Source organism: Echiichthys vipera (assembly GCF_963691815.1).
Source record: "Echiichthys vipera genome assembly, chromosome: 14".
Taxonomy (NCBI): Eukaryota; Metazoa; Chordata; class Actinopteri; order Perciformes; family Trachinidae; genus Echiichthys; species Echiichthys vipera.
The window spans coordinates 25,792,184-25,812,687 of NC_139839.1; the positions used below are offsets into that span (position 1 = coordinate 25,792,184).

Here is a 20,504-nt window from a genome sequence, read left to right on the forward strand (position 1 = left end):
TAGTGGTGCTAGATGCACACAGCTTCCGTACGTAATCCCCTCTGCATCTGTTAACGCTAACGGCGTCCATTCAGCATGTTTCCCTCTCAGGCGTGGGACCCGACAGGGCTGTCCGCTCTCACCCTTGTTTTTCAACATAGCCATCGAGCCATTAGCCATCTGGCTTAGAAACCAGAATGAGTTTGAAGGCATCACTCATTTTGGCCTGGTCCACAAACTCTCCTTATATGCAGATGACCTTCTCTTATTTATTTCAAACCCCACATCCTCCCTCCCCCCTGTTTTATCAATTCTGGATCAGTTTGGGCATTTATCTGGGTATAAATTGAATATTCAGAAATGTAGATGGTGATCTACTTGGTAATTTACCAAAGTTTCTATATCTTTTTTCAACACTTCCCAAAGTTTTCTTAATAAATTGTTTTTGCTAATCTGGACCAACAATTTAACACTTTTATTTGGCAGAATAAACCAGCCCGTATCAAAAAACAAATTCTTCAACTCCCTAAACCCGAAGGTGGACTAGCACTCCCTAATTTCCGCCACTACTTCCACTTGCCTGCAACATTAATAAACTTCATTAATGCTGCTACCACTGCTGGCTCTTATTAGTGATAGTCTTACTGTTACTCCTGATGATGCTGAGGATGTTTCCTACTACTTGGAAGGAGATAACCCCCCCTCTTTTTTTTCTTTGTTCTTTCTTTGTCTTCTTTCTTAAAAAACTTTATTTACTTTTACTATTATTTACAGCTTTTTACTCTATTTTGTCTAATTGTACCTTAATTATTTATATGTTTTATATTAGTTAATTACCTAGTTATTTACTTTGACTATGTCGGACATGGGTTTTTAGGAGGGATGCTTGGATTCATAATGGGGGTTTTTCTTTTCCTTTTCCACTTTAAAGCAGATGCTCTGACACAGTATACAATTGTTGTACTTTTCTGTGCCTGTCTGCAAAAATTCAATGCAGAAATTAAAAAAATAAAAAAGGTTGTTTTTATGATTGGATCTGTGCTCCTTCAAAGATAGTGTAATGGGCTGAATTACTCTATAACAGTTCAGTTCTTTTTTCATAATTAAGATTTCTTTGTTTCTTTGGCACAGAAGGTGAAATGAATAGCAAAAACAAAACTTTGGTTTCGGCTAACAGCCAAATTTATATTTTAAACATACACACACACAGACACACACACACACACACACACACACACACACACACACACACACACACACACAGGTCGGTGCATCCCTAATAATCCTCCATCATGAAACTATAGGATGGAGATGTCTGTCTGAAGGCTGCTTTGAGTGTAATGACAAAATCTTATCCCATTATTTCATGTCTTTTCATTTTATTCCTCTGTCCTTGTGTGACCCTGAAATCAATACAGTCCACCACCATGAACAATGCCTCAGGTCCCTTAATAGACTCTTCTCACAACTGACATTTTGACAAGTCATAGCAGAAAGAGCCCAGGTGTAACTAATAACATTAACTGGCTCTAGTATGCTGTGCCAGTGAGCCAGCATGCACAGACGGGAGCCCTGGCACTGGCGGACAAATGGGAAGTATCCATCATTATGTTACACCTGTATTAGATAAGTGAAAATGTCCCCCATGAGAAAGGTCTGTTCTGCTCAAAGGGGAGAGGCCTGAGTGAGATACAGTCTATGATTATCCTAGTCTTTTCAGAAAGGACACACCCCTCTCTGCCCTCGCTCCACTGGCTGCCTTTAAGTTTCAGCATAGTGAATGCTGTTTTGAGATGAAATCACCACAAACACTGCAGTTTTTTTTATCTGCTAGAGTTCACAAATAATTAATTATTATTATTTTAATTTAACAGTCTATATTTTATTTATTTTCTGATACATCAATTAGTTAAAGTTATTGCAAATGTGTAAAAATAAAAGCCAAATGTGTTCTGTGTTCGACTCATAGTCATCTCCTGTATCTGTGTCACATGTTTCTCCACTGACAGCCTCTATAGAGTAGCGACAGGTCCTTAGTGTATTGATTCCAATGAGGGAAGAGAACATGAACACAAAATTATAAAGGATCCCTAATCCCCATAGTCAATGAAGTAAATATTGGACCATGGTTCACAAGCCACATATCTCCAGAACATTCTGACACTAAATGGCATTTTTCCGTCTTTCTCAGCAACAAACTATTGCAAGATCTGGCAAAACAGATAAGCTAACGTCATCTAGCGTCCACAAATTTCATTTTAAATATGGCTGTACAGAAAGTGACAACTAATATACAAGTCTCATGAAATATACTAAACTATTAATTAAGGGTTATGCACCAATTAATGTAATAGTCATAGTCTGTTAAAGGAATTGGGAGGTCTTTCCCAGAAGAGGTTGGCAAATTTATCTTTGTTTAATGCTAAATAAACATAGTAAACACAAACATTTATTAACAAATAAATAAATGTGAACAAAACACACAATAGATCTTACTAATGCTAAGGGGGGTGTGTGTGTGTGTGTGTGTGTGTGTGTGTGTGTGTGTGTGTGTGTGTGTGTGTGTGTGTGTGTGTGTGTGTGTGTGTGTGTGTGTGTGTGTGTGTGTGTGTGTGTGTGTGTGTGTGTGTGTGTGTGTGTGTGTGTGTGTGTGTGTGTGTGTGTGTGTGTGTGTGTGTGTGTGTGTGTGTGTGTGTGTGTGTGTCAAATCACACACTCACACACACCAAATCCAAGTTGTGTGTGTAGTCTGTTTAGATACAGCTATAGTTAAAAGAGTGTTAGTAAGCATGCCAAAACCTTATCATCATCATTAACACATCAGTCATATAACAAAGTTATAGTCTTAGCCGTTCAAGTAAAGTCTCGTAACATGTAATTAATGCCCAGTTGCAGTTTAGTTACCAACCCATAGGATGGGGAAAGGGAAGTTGCATTGCAGTGATTCCAGATTTCAGGTCCTTCTTACCGGGTTAAAGAAAGTTTGTCCTTGTCCTGGTTGTGTGCTCTTAAACAATAGAAGAATAAGGGTGCACTCACACTGTCCTTCCGCACCGCGCCCCGGGCTTTGGGGTACTTGTCCCCCCTCCCTCTCCGGCCCGCTGTCCGCAGTTATGCGCGGAGCGGGTGCACTCACACTGCTCAAACGCACTAGGCTTTAGCTGAAAAAACGGTTTTGGCCCGGGACGAAAGGACAGTGTGAGTGCACCCTAAGATTGCTCTTTGTTCTGCTCAGGTGGTCCTTGTAACCACCAGTACTGGCTGACCTGTGGTCCTACTCCAGGCAGGCTACGGACAGCTGGCAGCTAGTCCCTGGATGATGAGAGGGCAAGAGAGAATCCGAAAGGAAGAGAAAGAAGAATAGGTTTCCTCTTGTTTTATAGACATGAGTTGTGTTTCCACTATGGTCGACTACCCTGAATGAGGTGGGTCAGGAGGCCGTTTGACCGAGTAGAAAACGGCCCTGTCGAAGAGCAAGGACATCTTTTATGACGCCACAACAACACGGTTAAGTAGAGTAGACACTTATCCAGTGGTGTAGAAGAACGCAGCACAGAAAATGATCTGTGCACGGATTCCGGATTGAATTGCCAACAAACACTTTCACCGCGCATCAAATCTTTATGGTGAAATGTTTTCTTTCAAGTTACTTGTACATAAGTTGATGTTGTGAATCATACGGGCCACCTTAAATCAAACTACAACTATTCTGTATTTCTCACTTTGAGGAAGTGGGGCACAGCTCTCTATCACTGATCAGCTGATCACCCGTGATCTAAACCCATTCAGAGTGATACGTCACCTCTCGTAGATCCCTCTCCGGCCTTTTTTTGTAATGGAAACACGGCGAGTAAATGGCCATTTGAGAGGGCGTGGCCTGAAACTTTCCGGGAGGCCACTCTACAGGGCTAATGGAAACACGCCTTATGGTGATGTGATCAGTCAGGGTCAGGCTTTTGACCAATGGTAGCTGACAGTTTGGGTCCTTTGGAAAGTTCTCACCTGGGTGCGAACTGTGTGGGCGGATGGCCTAACTGCTGGCCATTTTCCCTATGTTTGATCCGCAGGATCAGAAACAAAGGCTTTGGGCATTGCCCTTTTGGCCAGGCTAACGTCTTGTCTTGATTAAAACGTTCACATTAATCCAGAAATGAACAATTATCCGCGAAATGCTGGTTGCACCTACGCTATCAACACACACTGTAGCTTATTCATTCATTCATTCATTCATCTTCAACCGCTTATCCCGGGGTCGGGGTCGTGGGGGTGCTGGAGCCGATCCCAGCTGACATCGGGCGTTTTGAATCAAAACAACATACACCATCCTCCAAAAAAGAGAGAGACAATATATAGTATCGACTTCTTCAGTAGGAACCAGCCTTTAATTTGTAGATTTGAATGACAAAGAAACACTAAAAACAACATTTTCCCATACTTTACAATACATTGTCTTTATTTTTTATTTATTTTAAAAATGGGACATAAAATATTAATGAACATTTACATGTAAATATGTGTGGGATTGTAGCCAGGCAGCTAATTTGCATCCCTTGTCCCATTGGCAGGTAAAGAAGAAAGAGAAAGACATCAAAACAAGTAAAAATATGAAAGAAAAAATACAACAACAAAATTTAACAATGACAGAGCTCACTGTAATAAAAAATAACATTTAATATAAAGTGGCAATTGCGCATGCAAACTTTGGCTATTATTGCAGAATGCCCGGTAAAGGGCAAAATGCTATAGCTTAATGTCATTAATAAAGTGCGTAAAGTACTTGATTTTAAAGTGCTCGATTGCCCATGATGGCCTTTGTGTGGATGCTTTCCAACTTTTGTTGTATGACAACATGCAGAGGCACACAACTCCAAGGCAACGAGATGCGACAGAACGTGGGGTTGTGATCAGCAAGTCCTGCTGTGGAAGGCACGCCTCACTTCATAAATGTGCTTTTCCTTGATTTCTCATTACTTGCCCCTCTTCTACCTTATCATGTTTGTGGAGGGAAAACACAAGATCAATGACATACACCTAGAGGAATTTAAATCACTTGACTAGTGCTCTGGTTTTGAGAACGTGAAATTTTGAACATATATCTTTTGAATCAATAAATGGAAAACTGTCTCAATGTGCGGTCACATCCTTCACGTTTATGTCCTCTCTTGCTTTTATCTCTCTCTTGCTGCTCCATGGTAGCCTTTTTCTTGTCTTCAAGTCTTTTTTTCAGATCTTCTCTGTGACTTACCAATATCTCCTCCAGTGTCTTTCTTTTCCAAACCACTTAATAATGTCAAGCTATCTCTCATTTTCTGTTGCTGTTTCAAACATTCCTCTTATTGACTAGCTTCCTGTTAACCTCCATATTCTCCTCACTACTTACCATCTGATCTCCCCACTTCTACAGGAGTCCACTTAGCCTCATTCCCAGCGTTGAACCCTACTGGGAGGGGCTGGATGCAAGCAGGTACAAGCCCCAACCTTCCAGTCCTCAGTGAGTGCGCCAACCATTGTCCCCCGTTCTTGCACACTGTGTACACCCCTTTATACTTTGGTTCAACCCCAGCTCCTCAGACTCTTGACCTGGCTGCATGCGTCTGACCAAATGTCCCCACAAGGCAATAACAATACTGGTCTGTGTCTTTAATTGATGAAGGAACTTCATTACCAGAAGATGTTTCAAAATTCCAAGTCCAGCCCTGATTTTTTGGGATTTAAAAATACATAAATAGTCCATCTTTGTGCCCAGATTATGTGCTGTCTAACTAGTAAAAGTGGAGTTGGACACGTCCTCAACGCTTTTGCGATATGCACTTTAGACCATACGCCATACATCCTCTAAATAGTGTGCAGATTAATGTTTTTTGGCTTCCGTCCAGGTCTAAAATCCCTGCAGAGCATACCAGCGGAGTTCCAATGTATTTCCAGTGATCCAACGGATCTTGGCGGACAATGCTCTGAGCTCAGAGGGAAGCCAACCCCCGTTCATCTGCACACACTGCCCACACACCCATGATACAGAGCTGGATTTTAATCAGCAGAATATCTCTTTAATGCTAAGCAAACCTTACTCTCCCCTGCTCCTTGCTTCATATACACAGACAGAGTAGTGCCAATATCCTCATCTAACTCTACCGCTGTCAGTCTCAAAGATCCTGTTAGTCAACTACATACAGTATAATCATCCTTCACTGTATTGTAATGGTGACCATACCTGCCTGAGAAACATTCTTGCTATTTTAAATGTAAGGCATACTGTATATAGTTGCTCTATTCTGAAATGTATGTCTTAACCTTGAGGGACCTTGTTCCAAAGTATTTACGTGATTCTTTATATGTGAGTTCAACCACATCACTTCAGTGTATTTGTTAAAGGAATTCTTCAATAGGTGTTAAATGAGTGCTGGTGGGCTGATTCTGTCTCCGTTGGACAGAGCTAGGGTAGCTGTTTCATCCTGCTTCAGTCTTTATGCTAGGCTAAAATAACCAGCAGCTGGCTAAAAACTTAAATGTTTACCAAACAGATATGGTAGCAATCTTCCAAACAAGCCTATATAGTATCCCAAAATGTTGAACTATTCCTTTAACATAATCCTTGTTTTCTGTATGTGATGATATACTTGCTCACTCCTTTAAATCACTGTTTCACCTCTATCCCGAAACCCTTTCAGACTTCACCACTATTCCTTTCTCATCCCAGATTATGTCAGAGTTACACTTTTACTTCTGCCTGTTTATTTGTCTTGTTAAATTAAATTCAAGTGTTTTGATTGTAATGTTTAGCTTGTAAAGCTTACAACATCAATGCTAACTGCTGCTTATGGTAATATTTGGAAGCTTATGAAAAACATTGTCTGTGCTCATTTGATCTAATTGTATAATGATCAAGAAAATTTGAAGAAGCTATATTTTTTTACGCCATCAGCAGTAATCATTAAATCTCCATTTATTTAATGAGGTGATAATTGCTGTGTTGTCTTATTTATTTATTTTTTGTCAACATACGGCCAGTTTGAAGAGCACCAGCAGTAATTCTTGCTGTAATCTGTATTAAACACCTTAAGAGAAAATTATGATTATGTACAGCATATATAGTACAGTATATTAGTATTAGTAGGATATATAGTCACTATTCTATACAATTTACCATATTTTAGACAGTTTACCAAACAAACCTTGATGTATAAACTATTTCATAGTTTCTGATTCAAATATTGTAACCACTAGGTATAACAGTCAAATAAACAAACATAAAAAAATAATTATTAAATGAACTTGAACTTGATTGTTACAAGGTATGTGAACACAGAAATGCCAGGCATAGTTGTTGTGATGTATGTGTTTCTGTTACATTATGTGTGCAGTATATTATCACTGGACAACAATCTACTTGATATCTCTTTTGTTGCTGAAGCTTTTTCAGAGAAACCATATCTGAGTATGCATTGCACCCTGGAAACAAAGCTGGAATATCTATCATATGTAACGTTTATGTTTTTCATTGGCAACTGCCCATATAAATTATAAGCACAAGCCTTAGTGATTCTTTTGAGGATTGGCTGTTTCATTTGTCCCTAAATAAAGTAATTGTGGCTTCAAAACAAAGCATGGTTTCCATTTACTTCTTCCTATATGAAGAGATGCTCTATAATCATAGAGAATATATCTGCCTAAATAGGAAAAGAGTTTCATATCATGTACTTTAAAGTGTGTTTTGTACTCAATATAACCTATATTTGTCTTTGCCTGAACTTGTCTTTGATGGTACTCAGAATTCTTGCAATTGGACCCTCTAAACTCGCTTTTATGATAAGACTGACCTTTGACCTGGTTTTGATAGATTTTGGCACAAAATCAGAATCTGGCAATACTGTTACTTTTCAGAAGAGTTGAAGGAGAGGCACTTACAGACATAAAGCCTCTCCTTCCTTACCTGTCAGTTACACCTGTCTGCTATACCAAAGCATTACATTGCTGTTGATAACTACTGTACCTCAATCATATTACCAGTGTTGTTCAAATCTAGTGCAAAGGCCAACTCTTTCATCTTATGACAGTCATGGATATTCACTTTTTGGAGCTGAAATGGTCGAGCAAGCTGTTTCTCCCAAGCTTAACTCCCATTTTGTCTCCAGATAGTGCTGCAGTCCATTTACATCCGAGCCATTCAGAGAGAGCATCAAGTTGTGCACATTGATGGTTATTATATCCAGATTTACCATTTATTGGTATACATTGTCAAAGAGTTGGGGGAACTACAGTATGTATAAATAGGCTGCAAGTTTTACACTCGTGTATGAATGTGAACACCCTTAAAGTCCCTAAACACTAAATTTCTCCATCAGCTTTGACTGTGAGTGATGGGTTCCTACACCACCACACACTATTTTCTGCCCATTGATGTTGCAATTTTACTCATGAATATTTAAAAGTTCAGCTTTTTGCAGTGTGGTTGTTAGAGGTGCTTATCCATAGTCAGTACCAACAGTAGCACGTCGCCAGTTTGGAGAAGCAGACAGTAGTACCGATACAGAAGCTGTGGGGGCAGCAAGCAATGCATATTTTAGTCTCTCCGTAATGAACAGCATTTTGTCAGTGCCAACATAATCACTCGTTCTACTTCTTGTTTATTGCATCAACTGACGATCAGCTGTTACTACATTGATCTGTGTAATACTATGCACACACACACACACACACACACACACACACATGCAACTAATGGCCACCAGTCCATGCTCCAAGCCAAGGAGCCAAGTCACCTATGGACTGAGCTACTCTTGTCTGCTTCTCAAAATTAGTGGTGTTTTATTGTGCCATCTCCTGTTGGTGATAAACTGACTATTGTACCTTATACAACTAAAAAATGGCCAAACAATCCCTTAAATGTTTAGCAGAAAAACATACTACTTACTAATACATGATTTTAACCTACCTTTTCAGGGGTTTTAAAGCTAAAAATCAGTTACTATTTGTCCGAGATTATTTAATTTCAAATAAAATGTGCTGGAGTACAGAGTCAAAACAATTTAAAATGGATAACTGTCCAAATAATTTTTGAGTGAAAGCCTGAGTGAAAGGCACTGTGTGTATCAACAAACCAGTTTGTGTTTCTCATTGCCTCTTTTGTAATGGAATTGCATGAAATAAATATACTGTATGTTCACACTTGAGTGTATCGTTCAGTGTTTGATATCCCTTCCTTGTCTGCCCCTTCCTGACTACTTGACAAATTAAATAATTATCTTGTATCACCAAACTCTGCATCTACGCTTTGTTAAACTTAAATGTTCATGCAAAGTGTGTCCATGTTAAGTGACCAAGTTGGTGACGTAACAGTGAGGCATAGAGGCACGTTATGTCCTTTCCCATGCTTGGCTCTGCCAGTATACAAAAGACTGTAAAATGAAAGGTTTGCATGGTGCAGCAGCATAAACTCATGGGTGTTAGGTGAAATGTCTATCCCATTGGTAACTTGATGTTTATATTTAAGACATTTGAGGTTTGTGATTTTCAAATCAACTTTTGAATACAATGAGACAATGAGAACCCAAGGTTGTTTAGATAATATTTCTTTATTCTCAATTGTACTGACTGAAAAGGAGCATATTTTGCAGGATACATTTGTTCATTAATGGCTCATAATCAAACATGTATTTTTTAATATTTAAAGATTAACTTCTTCTGTATTCTTTTCTGTAGGTCATCTTCAGGAAAGGTGAGCCCAGAGAGCATTCGTTCGAAGGCATCCCCGTCAGAAACATCTGAAGATAGTCATGACCAGCAGGGGAAGAAACCACCTCCAAGCCCAGGGAAGAGGGAGGAAATGTCTTTATACAAGAAGACCAAGAGAGCAATAGCAAGCAAGAAATACAGTATCTCCAAGCATGAAGCTGAAGCAACAACACCCATTGAACTCATCAGCCGAGGCCCAGATGGACGCTTTGTCATAGATCCCACTGATGCAGAAATGTCTGTTAAGCCCCGGCGAATTGAGGGCTTCCCCTTTGTGGAAGAATCAGACCTCTATCCTGAATTCCGGCAGTCAGATGAAGAAAATGACGATCCCAGGCCTCTGCCCCCAGTTATGGCTCCCCTTCGGCCTCATCAGATTTCCCCAATCTCCAGTCAGGAATCCTACCTGCAACCTCCAGCCTACAGTCCTCGTTTTCAGAGGCCCTTCGAAGGTATGACCATCATGGAGAGCAGTCGGCTCCAAGCCACAGGGCAGATCAGAGGTTCTCTGCACCACAGGGCTTTCTATGGCTATCTAGGCCACCCTGGGGATCATGATCCCCCACCTCCTTTTTACATGCCTGATACTAGCCCACTCAGTTCTGTCATGTCCTCCCCTCCATACCTTGCTGAGGGTCCTTTTGGTCACCCCATGATTCCTGAAGAAATAGGGGAGGGTGATTTCCCACAATATGCTGTCCCTGGTTTCCCTCTTCCTCTGACACTCACCTCTTCCTCTCGTTCACCGGAGATTTGGCAGGGACTGGATTTCACCTTTGCAAGTCTGGAGGGGCCCCAGTTCATTTTTCCGCCGCATCGCCCTTTGCATCTTCGCCATGACTCCCCCTATCCTCCTCCACCTCATGTACTTCCCCTTGGTGCTTTCCAGCCCTCCCCCCTTCCAATGCCTACTTACCCAGCTGTTCTGCCCCTGGAGGCCCCAAAGAGCCGCCCAAGCAAGTCTCCCAGCAAGACCAGGCCTCATGGCTCCCCAGCCAAGCATTTAGCTATGCAAGAGGCACATTTAGGGCAGCTAAGACACACAAGCCATGGTAGGGGTGTGCCGGTTTTGCCTTACACCGATCCAATGGCCCATATTGTTCCTAGCACATTCAGTAGCCTGGACACACGATGGTTTGAAACCACCCCTCGTTTCAGTCCCAGACAGGCTCGCAGGATGGATTCTGGCTTGCATCAGGTGGTTCTCCAACCCTCCCGACTCTCACCCCTCACCCAAAGCCCCTTTAGTTCTCATGAGGGCTCCCCAGAGATTGTAGTACGTCCCAGGCCACGTCCCAGCATTGTCCAACCTCACATACCCCCAGAGATGTCTGAGATTACCCTCCTCCCTCCTTCCACAGCCAGCTTCTCAAGGAGATCTTCCCCCTCCTCCTCACCTGCCCAAGGCCAGGGTAGCAGGAGGGCAAGTCCCAGCTACCGTTCCCACATGGCCTTTGCCACCTCTGCAACCAGCTACCCAGCTTCCCAGTCCCCGTCACCCCCCATGGAAAGCAGCAACCTATTTGGGCAGATGCCATCTCAGAGGAGGACTGAGGAGGGAATCCTTCCATCCGAGCCTTCTCCGCCCCAGTTGTCAGCTTCAGGGTAGGTGCATTAGGCATGCAGAGAGGGATACCATTTGAGTCATCTGCCCAACCCATATTGCTTTGATGTGTGAAGTTGCTCTGACATTTTGGTTACCGAAGTGCTTTCTAATATCCATCTTTTTTTAATCATATCTCTGGCAAACTACTTTGATAGTTTAGTTGCTTTAGATGCTTTTTCCATTTGTTAATGTTAATGAAAAATGAAGACTGTGTGGTTGAAGGTAAACCATTTTATTGTGATGATTCATTTGATCAGCTCTGGAAGTTCAGTTTAGTTTCAGTTTGGTCAATGCTGCATTTCATGTCAGACATCCAGTTAGAGGTATTCACCCATTGAATCTGTGAAGCATTGTTACAAAAATATCACCTTGAAAAATACATTGCATTTTCCAGTGTAACCAAAAGGTATACATTATGAAACCAATTATTTTTTGAATTGAAAAAAAATGCATTTGCTTCACAGATTACTTGTCAGACCTTTTGGGGCTACAGTCCTTCCAAATGAAAAACAATATTGCCAGTGCACTGCGTAATTTGTTCCGGCACAAGCCCCTAAAAGCCTGGGAATTTGCTGAAATCATAGGATCCCTGTTTTTCCATCTGTATCATGCGTTACCCTGCTTTCACCTAACAGGAGGAATCCCATAATATTCATCCAATTGATTACCCAGACAAAACAAGCACCCAGTGTTATGTCTAGATCCAAGCCTTTGAAGATGCCTTTATCATGCAGAGGGTTGGTTAAAGAAGAGCTCATCTTGGCAGGCCCTGCGGCCCATCCTCGGCCTTAGTAACCTGACTGCATGACCAATTCTCCCTTACCTGTCAACCTCTCAGATTTTCTCCTACCATACTTCCCCTTCCCTTTCTGTAACCCTCCTCTTCCCAACCCCTTTAATTGCCCCCAGGATACCCCCACTACCAAGGAAAGGTTGTTGGGCAAAGTGTGTCACAGGGCCTGTCCGCTTCTCATGTACTGCAATGTCTCCATCATTATGAATTAGGGGCAGTATGGTGGTTCTTGATGACTCCTGGAGTCTTACCTGCTTTGTTTTTGATTGATCTCAGCTATCTGGGCAGCGTTGTTGTGACCAGGTCCTCTACACCACAATAGGTAAGGGTTGGATCCATGTCTGAAAGGGGGGGGTTAGCAGGTGGGATTTTTTTGATCACCTCGTCCTTTAAAGGGGAATACAAGACTTTGAGTCTTTGTTTGATTTGTTCCTTCTTTCAGTCAACACATGTAGTTCATTTTTAGTTTTTTCCTTTTTCTTTTTCTTAAAGTGGCTATGCATTTTAAGTTCTGCAGTCTTCAGTACATTATGCATTCTGATATGCATATACCATCTGTTAGCTAATAGATTAGGTCAGAGATGTATCACCAACATGTTTTCATGCTTGAGTGGTTTGCTAACTGACCACATTCACAGATAAATCTATCTCAGGTCCGCGTATAAGTAAGACTATAATACTTTGATCAGCCTTAAATCAATTTAAATATTTTTATTTAAGGTCTCATATAACTTAATAAATGTTTGATAGTGAAAGTGTACTTTCTGGCGGCGTTGATGATAATTCGTACAAGCTCAGTTCTCAATTGTTTTTTCCTAGTGAGCCTCTACCTCAGCACCCTGAGACTGATCAATGTACTCTAGTAGAAACCCATAATTAAGTGGAAATATTGGTCGTTTATCTCAGTTCACACTAAATCAATGCAAAAAAAAAAGAAATAACTCTTAAGCAAACATGACTGTCACAATCCGACACCCTTGCAAGATATTATCAAGGATGAGACCTTCTTGTTCTGCTCCGCTCCCATCTCGGCTCAAGACGTCAAGTATAAGGCCTGAGTTATATGTCCCCCTTATTCACTATGCCAAGAAAAAACTAAACTCATTGCTTACTGCTTATCTCTTGGCAATGGCTTCTGCTACCAAATGCATGGTCAAGGCCCGGCAATCAAACAGAGGAATTGCACATGTCAAGAATGCAGTCAATGCTTCATAACTTTTCCCCTATTGAGCCCAGGGGTAAGGCATCTCCTATTTGGCTATCTTCCGCAGGAAGGAATCAATTGTTGCTTGATCCTGTACAATTGCCACTACAATACCGAACTGATTATCAAAGAGATTGTCAAGGATTGCAATGAGGCCCACACTTTCTCAGGATATATGTGGTCTTTAATATCAACTGTGAGTGGACCGTGTGCACTACATACAATAGGCCTGAAAAGGCACCTTTGGCAAAGTCCATAACATGACCAGGTAATTCAGATTTTTTTATCAGCAGGTATGATAACCAATGTATGTTGGTTTCCTGTGTCTATATAGATTATTACAAGATGCTGCATACTGTGTATTTATTATAAGGGTGGTCTATATGGACGTTCACCTTTGAAAATGCTCTTAGCATTCTCCTCAAGCGTGACACACTCTGCCATATATATTTTACAGATGCTTGTATTATATGACACCAATTGAAAATATTTTGGACCCCAATCTCCAAGAAATATTTTGTAACATTGGCGGTTATGATGTCAACTTAAGCTGTGTGTCCACTGGGAGCCATCATTCACAGCTCTTCTTTGCATTAATTGAAACAGAAATGTTGTTGCATGTTACTGAAAGCTTAGCATGTGTAAAGTTCTCAGCGCAGTAGTTTCAAGAAGCTAAAAATGATCCTAGCTTTTGTAAAAAATGCACCAGGATCTTAGCAGGTTTTGAACAGCAACATAGCAATAGCAGCAGTCATGACCAGCACTTCCAGCAACCATCTCTAGCCCGACTAACTAGCCCAACTAAAAGCAGTTTCCTGGTGGACACATGGCCTTAATCCGCTTATAAAGCATCTGTATAGAGCATGAATCAAACCATCTACTGTATACAATTGCACTTGTAAGTTTGGACTGCAGAACAGTTCTCACTATCATGTGAATCAAGTGTCCTGCCAAAACAGCTTACGCACTTCTTTTTATCCTAAGGAACAAATATTTTGCCATGGGCTTGCAGAGGGGGGACACACGGGGGGCTTGAAGACCCCCTTATGTGTGAGTGAACTGCCCTAGTGCTTTTGAATGTATTCCCCTTTAAAGTCGTGTTCCATGTGCAAACTGCCATGCATGCCATCGCTAAATATTGCTCCTCCGTTCAAAAAAATAAACAATTATATGGATAAATTCTTGTTACATTTGTTGTCCTAGTGCTTCGCTTTTCTTTGGCTTATTTTTCATTATGTGACTGTTCCCGAGTAGTCATTTTCCCCTCCCGCCATCTCTCCCCCTGTCAGCATGGTGAAGCCCATTGTAGACAGTATCCATGTCTATGAATACATTTATTGATGATGCTTTGTTGCTCAGCTGTGATTCTCCTCCTCTACTAACGACCTTCGGTTTCTCTCTGCAGCCACGGTGGGAGGATGGCCCCTCTGTAATTCTAATTGTTTTCTGTGCCCTGAGAGCACCAAGTGTGTGTTTGTGGCAGAAATCTGTGGGCTGCCAAGTCATAAGTGCCTCCATGAATTGGAGGGAGGTCTCTGCAGTCATGAGCAGCCTAGAAATATATACTCAACACCAAGGAATCCATTTGCATATTTTATTTTCAGAGTGGGATGTATTCATATTTTAAATAATTATACAATCTGCAAACATATCAATTGAAAATCAATGCTTACATATTGTTCAAAATATTATTTTTGAATAATTTCCCTCTGAAACCAACAGTGCAAGTTTTTTTAAATGTTGTATTTCCTAAAAATGTTACTCACTGTTTTAATCTTCACCATGAGGTAAATAGATGGTTTTAGGGGTCATGTAATAATTTGCTTTTCTTTGGACAAAGATTGTTTGGATCAATTTGAGCAAAACATCTTAGATGTCCCTGAAGGGCAATACAATGTGCACAATTTAATATACTATATCTGGATTTATTAACATATTTTGTGAAACATAATCATCATTAACCTAAACATTACTGTTAGTAAATCCAGATGATGTACTGTACAAAACAACTTTTGCTGGATTTCAGAGCACAACTCTTTCGGTTTCTCATATTGATCCTTTGGCAATGTGCTGCACCTCTTGCTTAGCACGAGCAGTGCTGTTTTGAGCTTGTGTGGATTTCTGGTTCTTCTGCACTCCGTAGTGCAGAAACAGTCCACTGACTATGTTTGGCCTGGAGTTACCCCTTTTCCCCTCTCTCTGTTCTTTATCCAGAAAACGTCGAGGTGCGCCTAGTCCCCTTCCGGGGTCTGAGAGGATTGATGCACTGAGATACCAACGTATAAAAAAGGCCAAGAAGATGATGATGAACAACAATAACTCCAAGTCCAGAAAGAAAGCAGGTGTGAACCCTGTTTTTGTCTTGTCTTTTTTTTTAACACAGTGTTTTCTTTTTTTTAAACTTGCTACATCATAATGACCAAAGGTAAATGCTTTTTTTTTTTTTTTAAAGATACGTTCATGTATTTTTTTTTGCCTGCCAAGGATGCATCACATTAATTTGTGATAATATCAAAACCATAAGAGTGAGATTACATTTCCTCCTCTGATGTATGTGTGTGTACCTGTAAGCAGTATATCACAAAAACTGAAATTAATTTGCACAAAACATTTGGCAGAACAGTAAGTGGATAGCCTTTCATAAGTCATTTGGCAATGGAGAGCATGCAGTTTGTCCACACTAAACCGGTCAAACCATTTAAAATGTTATGTTATCTTATGTTAGTATTGTGATTCCAAAGCAATTTGTAAAACATCAAAGTTTCATGTCGATCAGTAGACTTAAAAGAAGCACATTCAACTAAACAAGAGGGGACAGTCGTGATTTGGCATGTGATACAGTAAAATGTCTTTACACCTCTAAAAGGACACTCCAGTAAACTAAACGTCACGTGTAAAGTCGGTGGACTTGCCCTTTAAACTCAACAAGAATGTCAGTTATAAAAATGTATGCATTGCCTTTTATGATATGAAGACCCAAAAGTGTCAACTCCGCCATAAACCGCCACATCAGTTCAATGTCTTAAGAAAGTTTGCTGCTTTTAGTGCTTCATATTATTGTGTTCTTATTTATTAATCATGTAGAACTCTTGCCTAAATTATCACAAGATAATTTCATGATAAATAAATAAGAACATGTAATTAAGATTTTGAGATGCTAAGCAGCGAAGTTTATCATGATCTTACTTTGACTTGTCAAAGCAGTGAATGTTCAATCATTTTATCGCTGCAGGTTGCAGACATGGAAGGTTATAAATTATATATAAAGACACATACCTAATGCCTATCCACTTGTTTGGGACTTACATCTACATTAAAACCATCCAAACAAAAGCACACAATGCGCTACAGTGCACAGGATTTGACATATAAATTACAAGTCACTTTGCTGATTTGAATCCTTTCGTCTAATGATTTTCAAACCTGTGACAAGATTCAGCTGCTTGATAATGAGCACATCATTAGAATCAGGTGTGTTAGAGCAGAGAGAAACCTGAAATATGCAGGACAGTGACAGTTCAGTAAATGCACCCCAGTACAGTTATCATGAAAGTGGAAACTAAAGAGACCAAACCATTTTGTATCAGGCTGTAAACATGTTTATTTCTGTTGTAAAGTTGGGCATTTTAACATTGTGGTCTATGGGGATTGATTTGCTTGGAGAACGCCTCAAGTGGCCGTCCGAGGAACTGCAGTTCAGCCCAGAGGTTGCTGCTTTAATAACATACAGTGAACATAATTTTCAGCATCTTACTGATGTATTACTCATGACTAAATACCAAACATGAGTTGGTTTTAGCTTAATTTAGTATCAGGACACTCACTTCACTTGACGTTGGCTTTAAAGAAAGATTAGGACCGACCCCTTGTTATATATCAAATTCAGTACATTTGTAACAGTAAAATATTGAAAACCAACATCTCATTTGTGAAATGTTATTCCTTGTTGCTTAGTTCTGGCATTTCTTTCGTTAGAACATCCAAAAGCAGAACAAAACTCTGGCTATGTCTTTGAGTCTTAACATAAAGTCTTTGGTCAGAATGAGTCTGAACCCTGTCCCAAAATGGCGGCAGCTCAGACACAAGCTGGATGCGATATCTACATCTACAGTATATTCAACAATAACAGACTGCACAGATAGACACATAGACACACACAGCAATGTTGTTCTTTCTTTACTTTGACTTTAGCACTGGGTGAGCAGTTTCGCAGATAGGAAGTCAGCGAGACTTCGCACAGATGCTATGAGTTGTTGCCGCAGTGCATCACCGACCAGTGATTTCATGGGCTAAGGTGACAATATGGTATGAAAAAAAAAGGTTTTCACCTCTGCTTAAAGCAATAGTTTGACATTTGATGAAATGTTCTTATTTGCGGTCAGCAGGCAATTAGTTTGGTTAGCGTAGCATATAGACTGTAAGCATGGATAATAGAAATGAACGTAGCTTTAGAAAAATGAAGCCAATGTGGAAGTGCCTTAAACCTGCATCGTTTCAAATGTCCAGCAGGGGGTGACTCCACTGGTTACAATAAAGTCAGATTGTATAGAAGTTTATGGCAAAATGAGCCTAATTCCCGATTGATTTATTACCTATGTAAATAGATTCCTAATGAGTTTATGGTCTCCATCACTGGTTTCAGTCTTCCTCCATACAGTAGGATGTTAATTGTGTAAATGATGGTCCTATTTAGAGTCAAATAGATGATGAAGCAGGGTAGGCTACATTGTGATTGGCGGGTGTAAATTGAAATAGCCGTGAACTTGTTTTTTGGGTGTTGTCTCTTCTGTACTTTGACCTTTTAAAGTGTGTTTTCACTACATCCAAGTTAATTGTAATATTGTAGTCACCTAAATATGTCCTGTTCAGCTTTCGGTTTCACCTTGCTAACAAAGCTAATGTTAGCTAGGAAACTGATTTTTAACTGTCTGTGTCACTGCAGAGAATGAAACGAACCAATGGGGGACGTCACAGTAGTTACGTCCATCTCTTATATGTACAGTCTATGAGCAGCACCTGTAAATTTGAATGATTATTTACATTTAGTCATGGTTTTATGGGGAGTTGTGTGCTGGAACTATTGCTTGGCTGGGACAGTGACTAGACTTCAAAAATGTGGCTGCATGCCCTCTTTTCTCATTGGGAACAATTGAAAAAAGTTGCTGCCGCTAAGAAACAAATGCCATATGAACACTCAGCCTAAGAGGTCCTAGTAGGTGGATTTTTTTTTATTTGGGCAGAGCCTGTTTACCCCTCTTTCTTCTCTATAATGCTAAACTAACCTTGTGCTGGCTGTAAATTCATCCCGTATTTAGCGTACAAACATGAACGATTTTCTCATTCAAAGCATTCAAGCAAGTATATTTCACATAGAATATTTTCCCATTAGAAAAATACCTCCTGAGAGACAAACTGAACTTTTCCCTCAATCCTCTCTCTGTGGCAATAGATATTGATGTGGACTACATGATGTACTGGAGCAGACTCATGATTTCACATGATATAAAAAATGGACATAGCCTCCCCGCCGGGGCCCGTTTTCTCAACTTGATCCAACCATATTCGCCTCTGGGAGCGGCCATCTTGTTGGACTTTGACTCCTCCTCATTTCCTCTGACCAAAAAAGGGCATTGATGTGTCGTTTGGGGGAGGGAGATACGTCTGATGTTTACGGAATGAGCCACATTAGCTCCACCGCCTAGGAGCTAGGCTAACAGAACACGTTACTAGATAAACAGGAGTGGGAGTCCTGTGTCTCCTGTGACTACACCGCCATGCAGGGAGCATTTATGATTTATGATTTAAACTGATATTCAACACAGTACCAGACCAATAGACTGTTAAACAAAGACCCTCACGGCCTGAATCCTCCTGGTGCTCCAGATTAGCATCTAGTGCATGGGTGTCAAACTGATCCAGTAAAGGGCAGTGTGGCTGCAGGTTTTCATTCCAACCAAGCAAGAACACTTCTGGTCCAACAAATCAACTGTGTGAAGATGGTTCAGGTGATTGAGTAAGTCGAGTCAGGTGTGTTCTTGCTTGGTTGGAATGAAAACCTGCAGCCACACGGCCCTTTACTGGATCAGTTTGACACCCATGATCTAGTGTATGTGTCATAGATAGTAGGCTGCAAGTCATGGTGCAAGTGAGACTATTTAATTAGCATAACAGAGCTAATGTTAACACGGTGTGTGCTTAAATCATCTGTTGGTTCAGTTGATCGAAGAGCAAACCATCTTATCACTAATGGTAACACCACCACACGAAGGACCCCTGTCCAGGTCGAGATGACGGAGTTAGTATGCTAATGATGCTAATCCTAACTAGCCTCCAAGGAGAAGTGAGGGCCAGTAACTGTCACTCAAGAGACCACACCCCTAATTATTCATAAACTTTAACCTCCAATAAAATAAAAACTAGACTGGTACAAAAAAATCCCCCTCCTAAGTGTTGTCATGGAGATATGACCTAAACATACAGACTAGAATGGGTTTTTTTGTAAGCAAGCCCTAAATAGGTTTAATTATGCTGTGAAAATCGGCCTGTTTAACATGGGGGTCATCTTTAACAGGCTGCGCTATTATGAAAACTACTCCTACTGGACACTCAGAGAACTGTAGTTTTTGGCACTTCAGTATTGGATCAACCAGGAAGTCGCTGTGGTGGGGGCTTGGTGCAGAATTGCCTGTAAAGATTGCCACCATGAGTTTTGGTGGTTATCACCTGTCTTTCATCTCCCCTCCTCCAGGTGTCACCACCTCTCAGACCCAGCAGGCCCACACCTCTCAGGTACTCCAGCCCGAAGAAGCTCTCTACCTCCGCAAGAAGAAGAAACGGCCCATCCTCCATGACCCATATACTCGCTTTTCTGCTCTACTGTACCGCCGCCCAACCCGGGAGGACCAGAAGGCTATTTTGGCCAGCATGGACAACATAGAGCTTGACCATGCAACCCTCCTATGAAATCCCTTGAGGACAAGGTCACAGCCATGCAATATGCCCTCATTCCAAAATAACACTAGCTACATACCAGATAAACAACAAAAGCAAAGATGTTTGCAATTTATTGTCTTTAAGGGGGAATAGCACTACATTTCTGCATTTAGACTTCGTATTTTCTGTAGCTACACCCTTGGTCAGTTCAATCCACACTAGTAAGCATTCTGCCTTGTTCAATCTGTGATGACAAC

The 20,504-nt window shown here is 40.8% G+C and overlaps 1 protein-coding gene across 1 annotated transcript in view; it reads left to right on the forward strand.

The window, feature by feature from the left end:
- igsf9bb (immunoglobulin superfamily, member 9Bb) overlaps positions 1-20,277 on the forward strand; it is a gene marked incomplete at both ends in the record, with an annotated part of 174,790 nt that extends 154,513 nt beyond the window's left edge. Inside the window, 4 exons of the mRNA XM_083926342.1 lie at positions 5,384-5,470; positions 9,679-11,316; positions 15,529-15,656; positions 20,063-20,277. Of these exons, the coding sequence (XP_083782468.1) occupies positions 5,384-5,470; positions 9,679-11,316; positions 15,529-15,656; positions 20,063-20,277 (2,068 nt within the window). The remainder of the gene's footprint in view (positions 1-5,383; positions 5,471-9,678; positions 11,317-15,528; positions 15,657-20,062) is intronic.
- Positions 20,278-20,504: the final 227 nt, after the last annotated feature.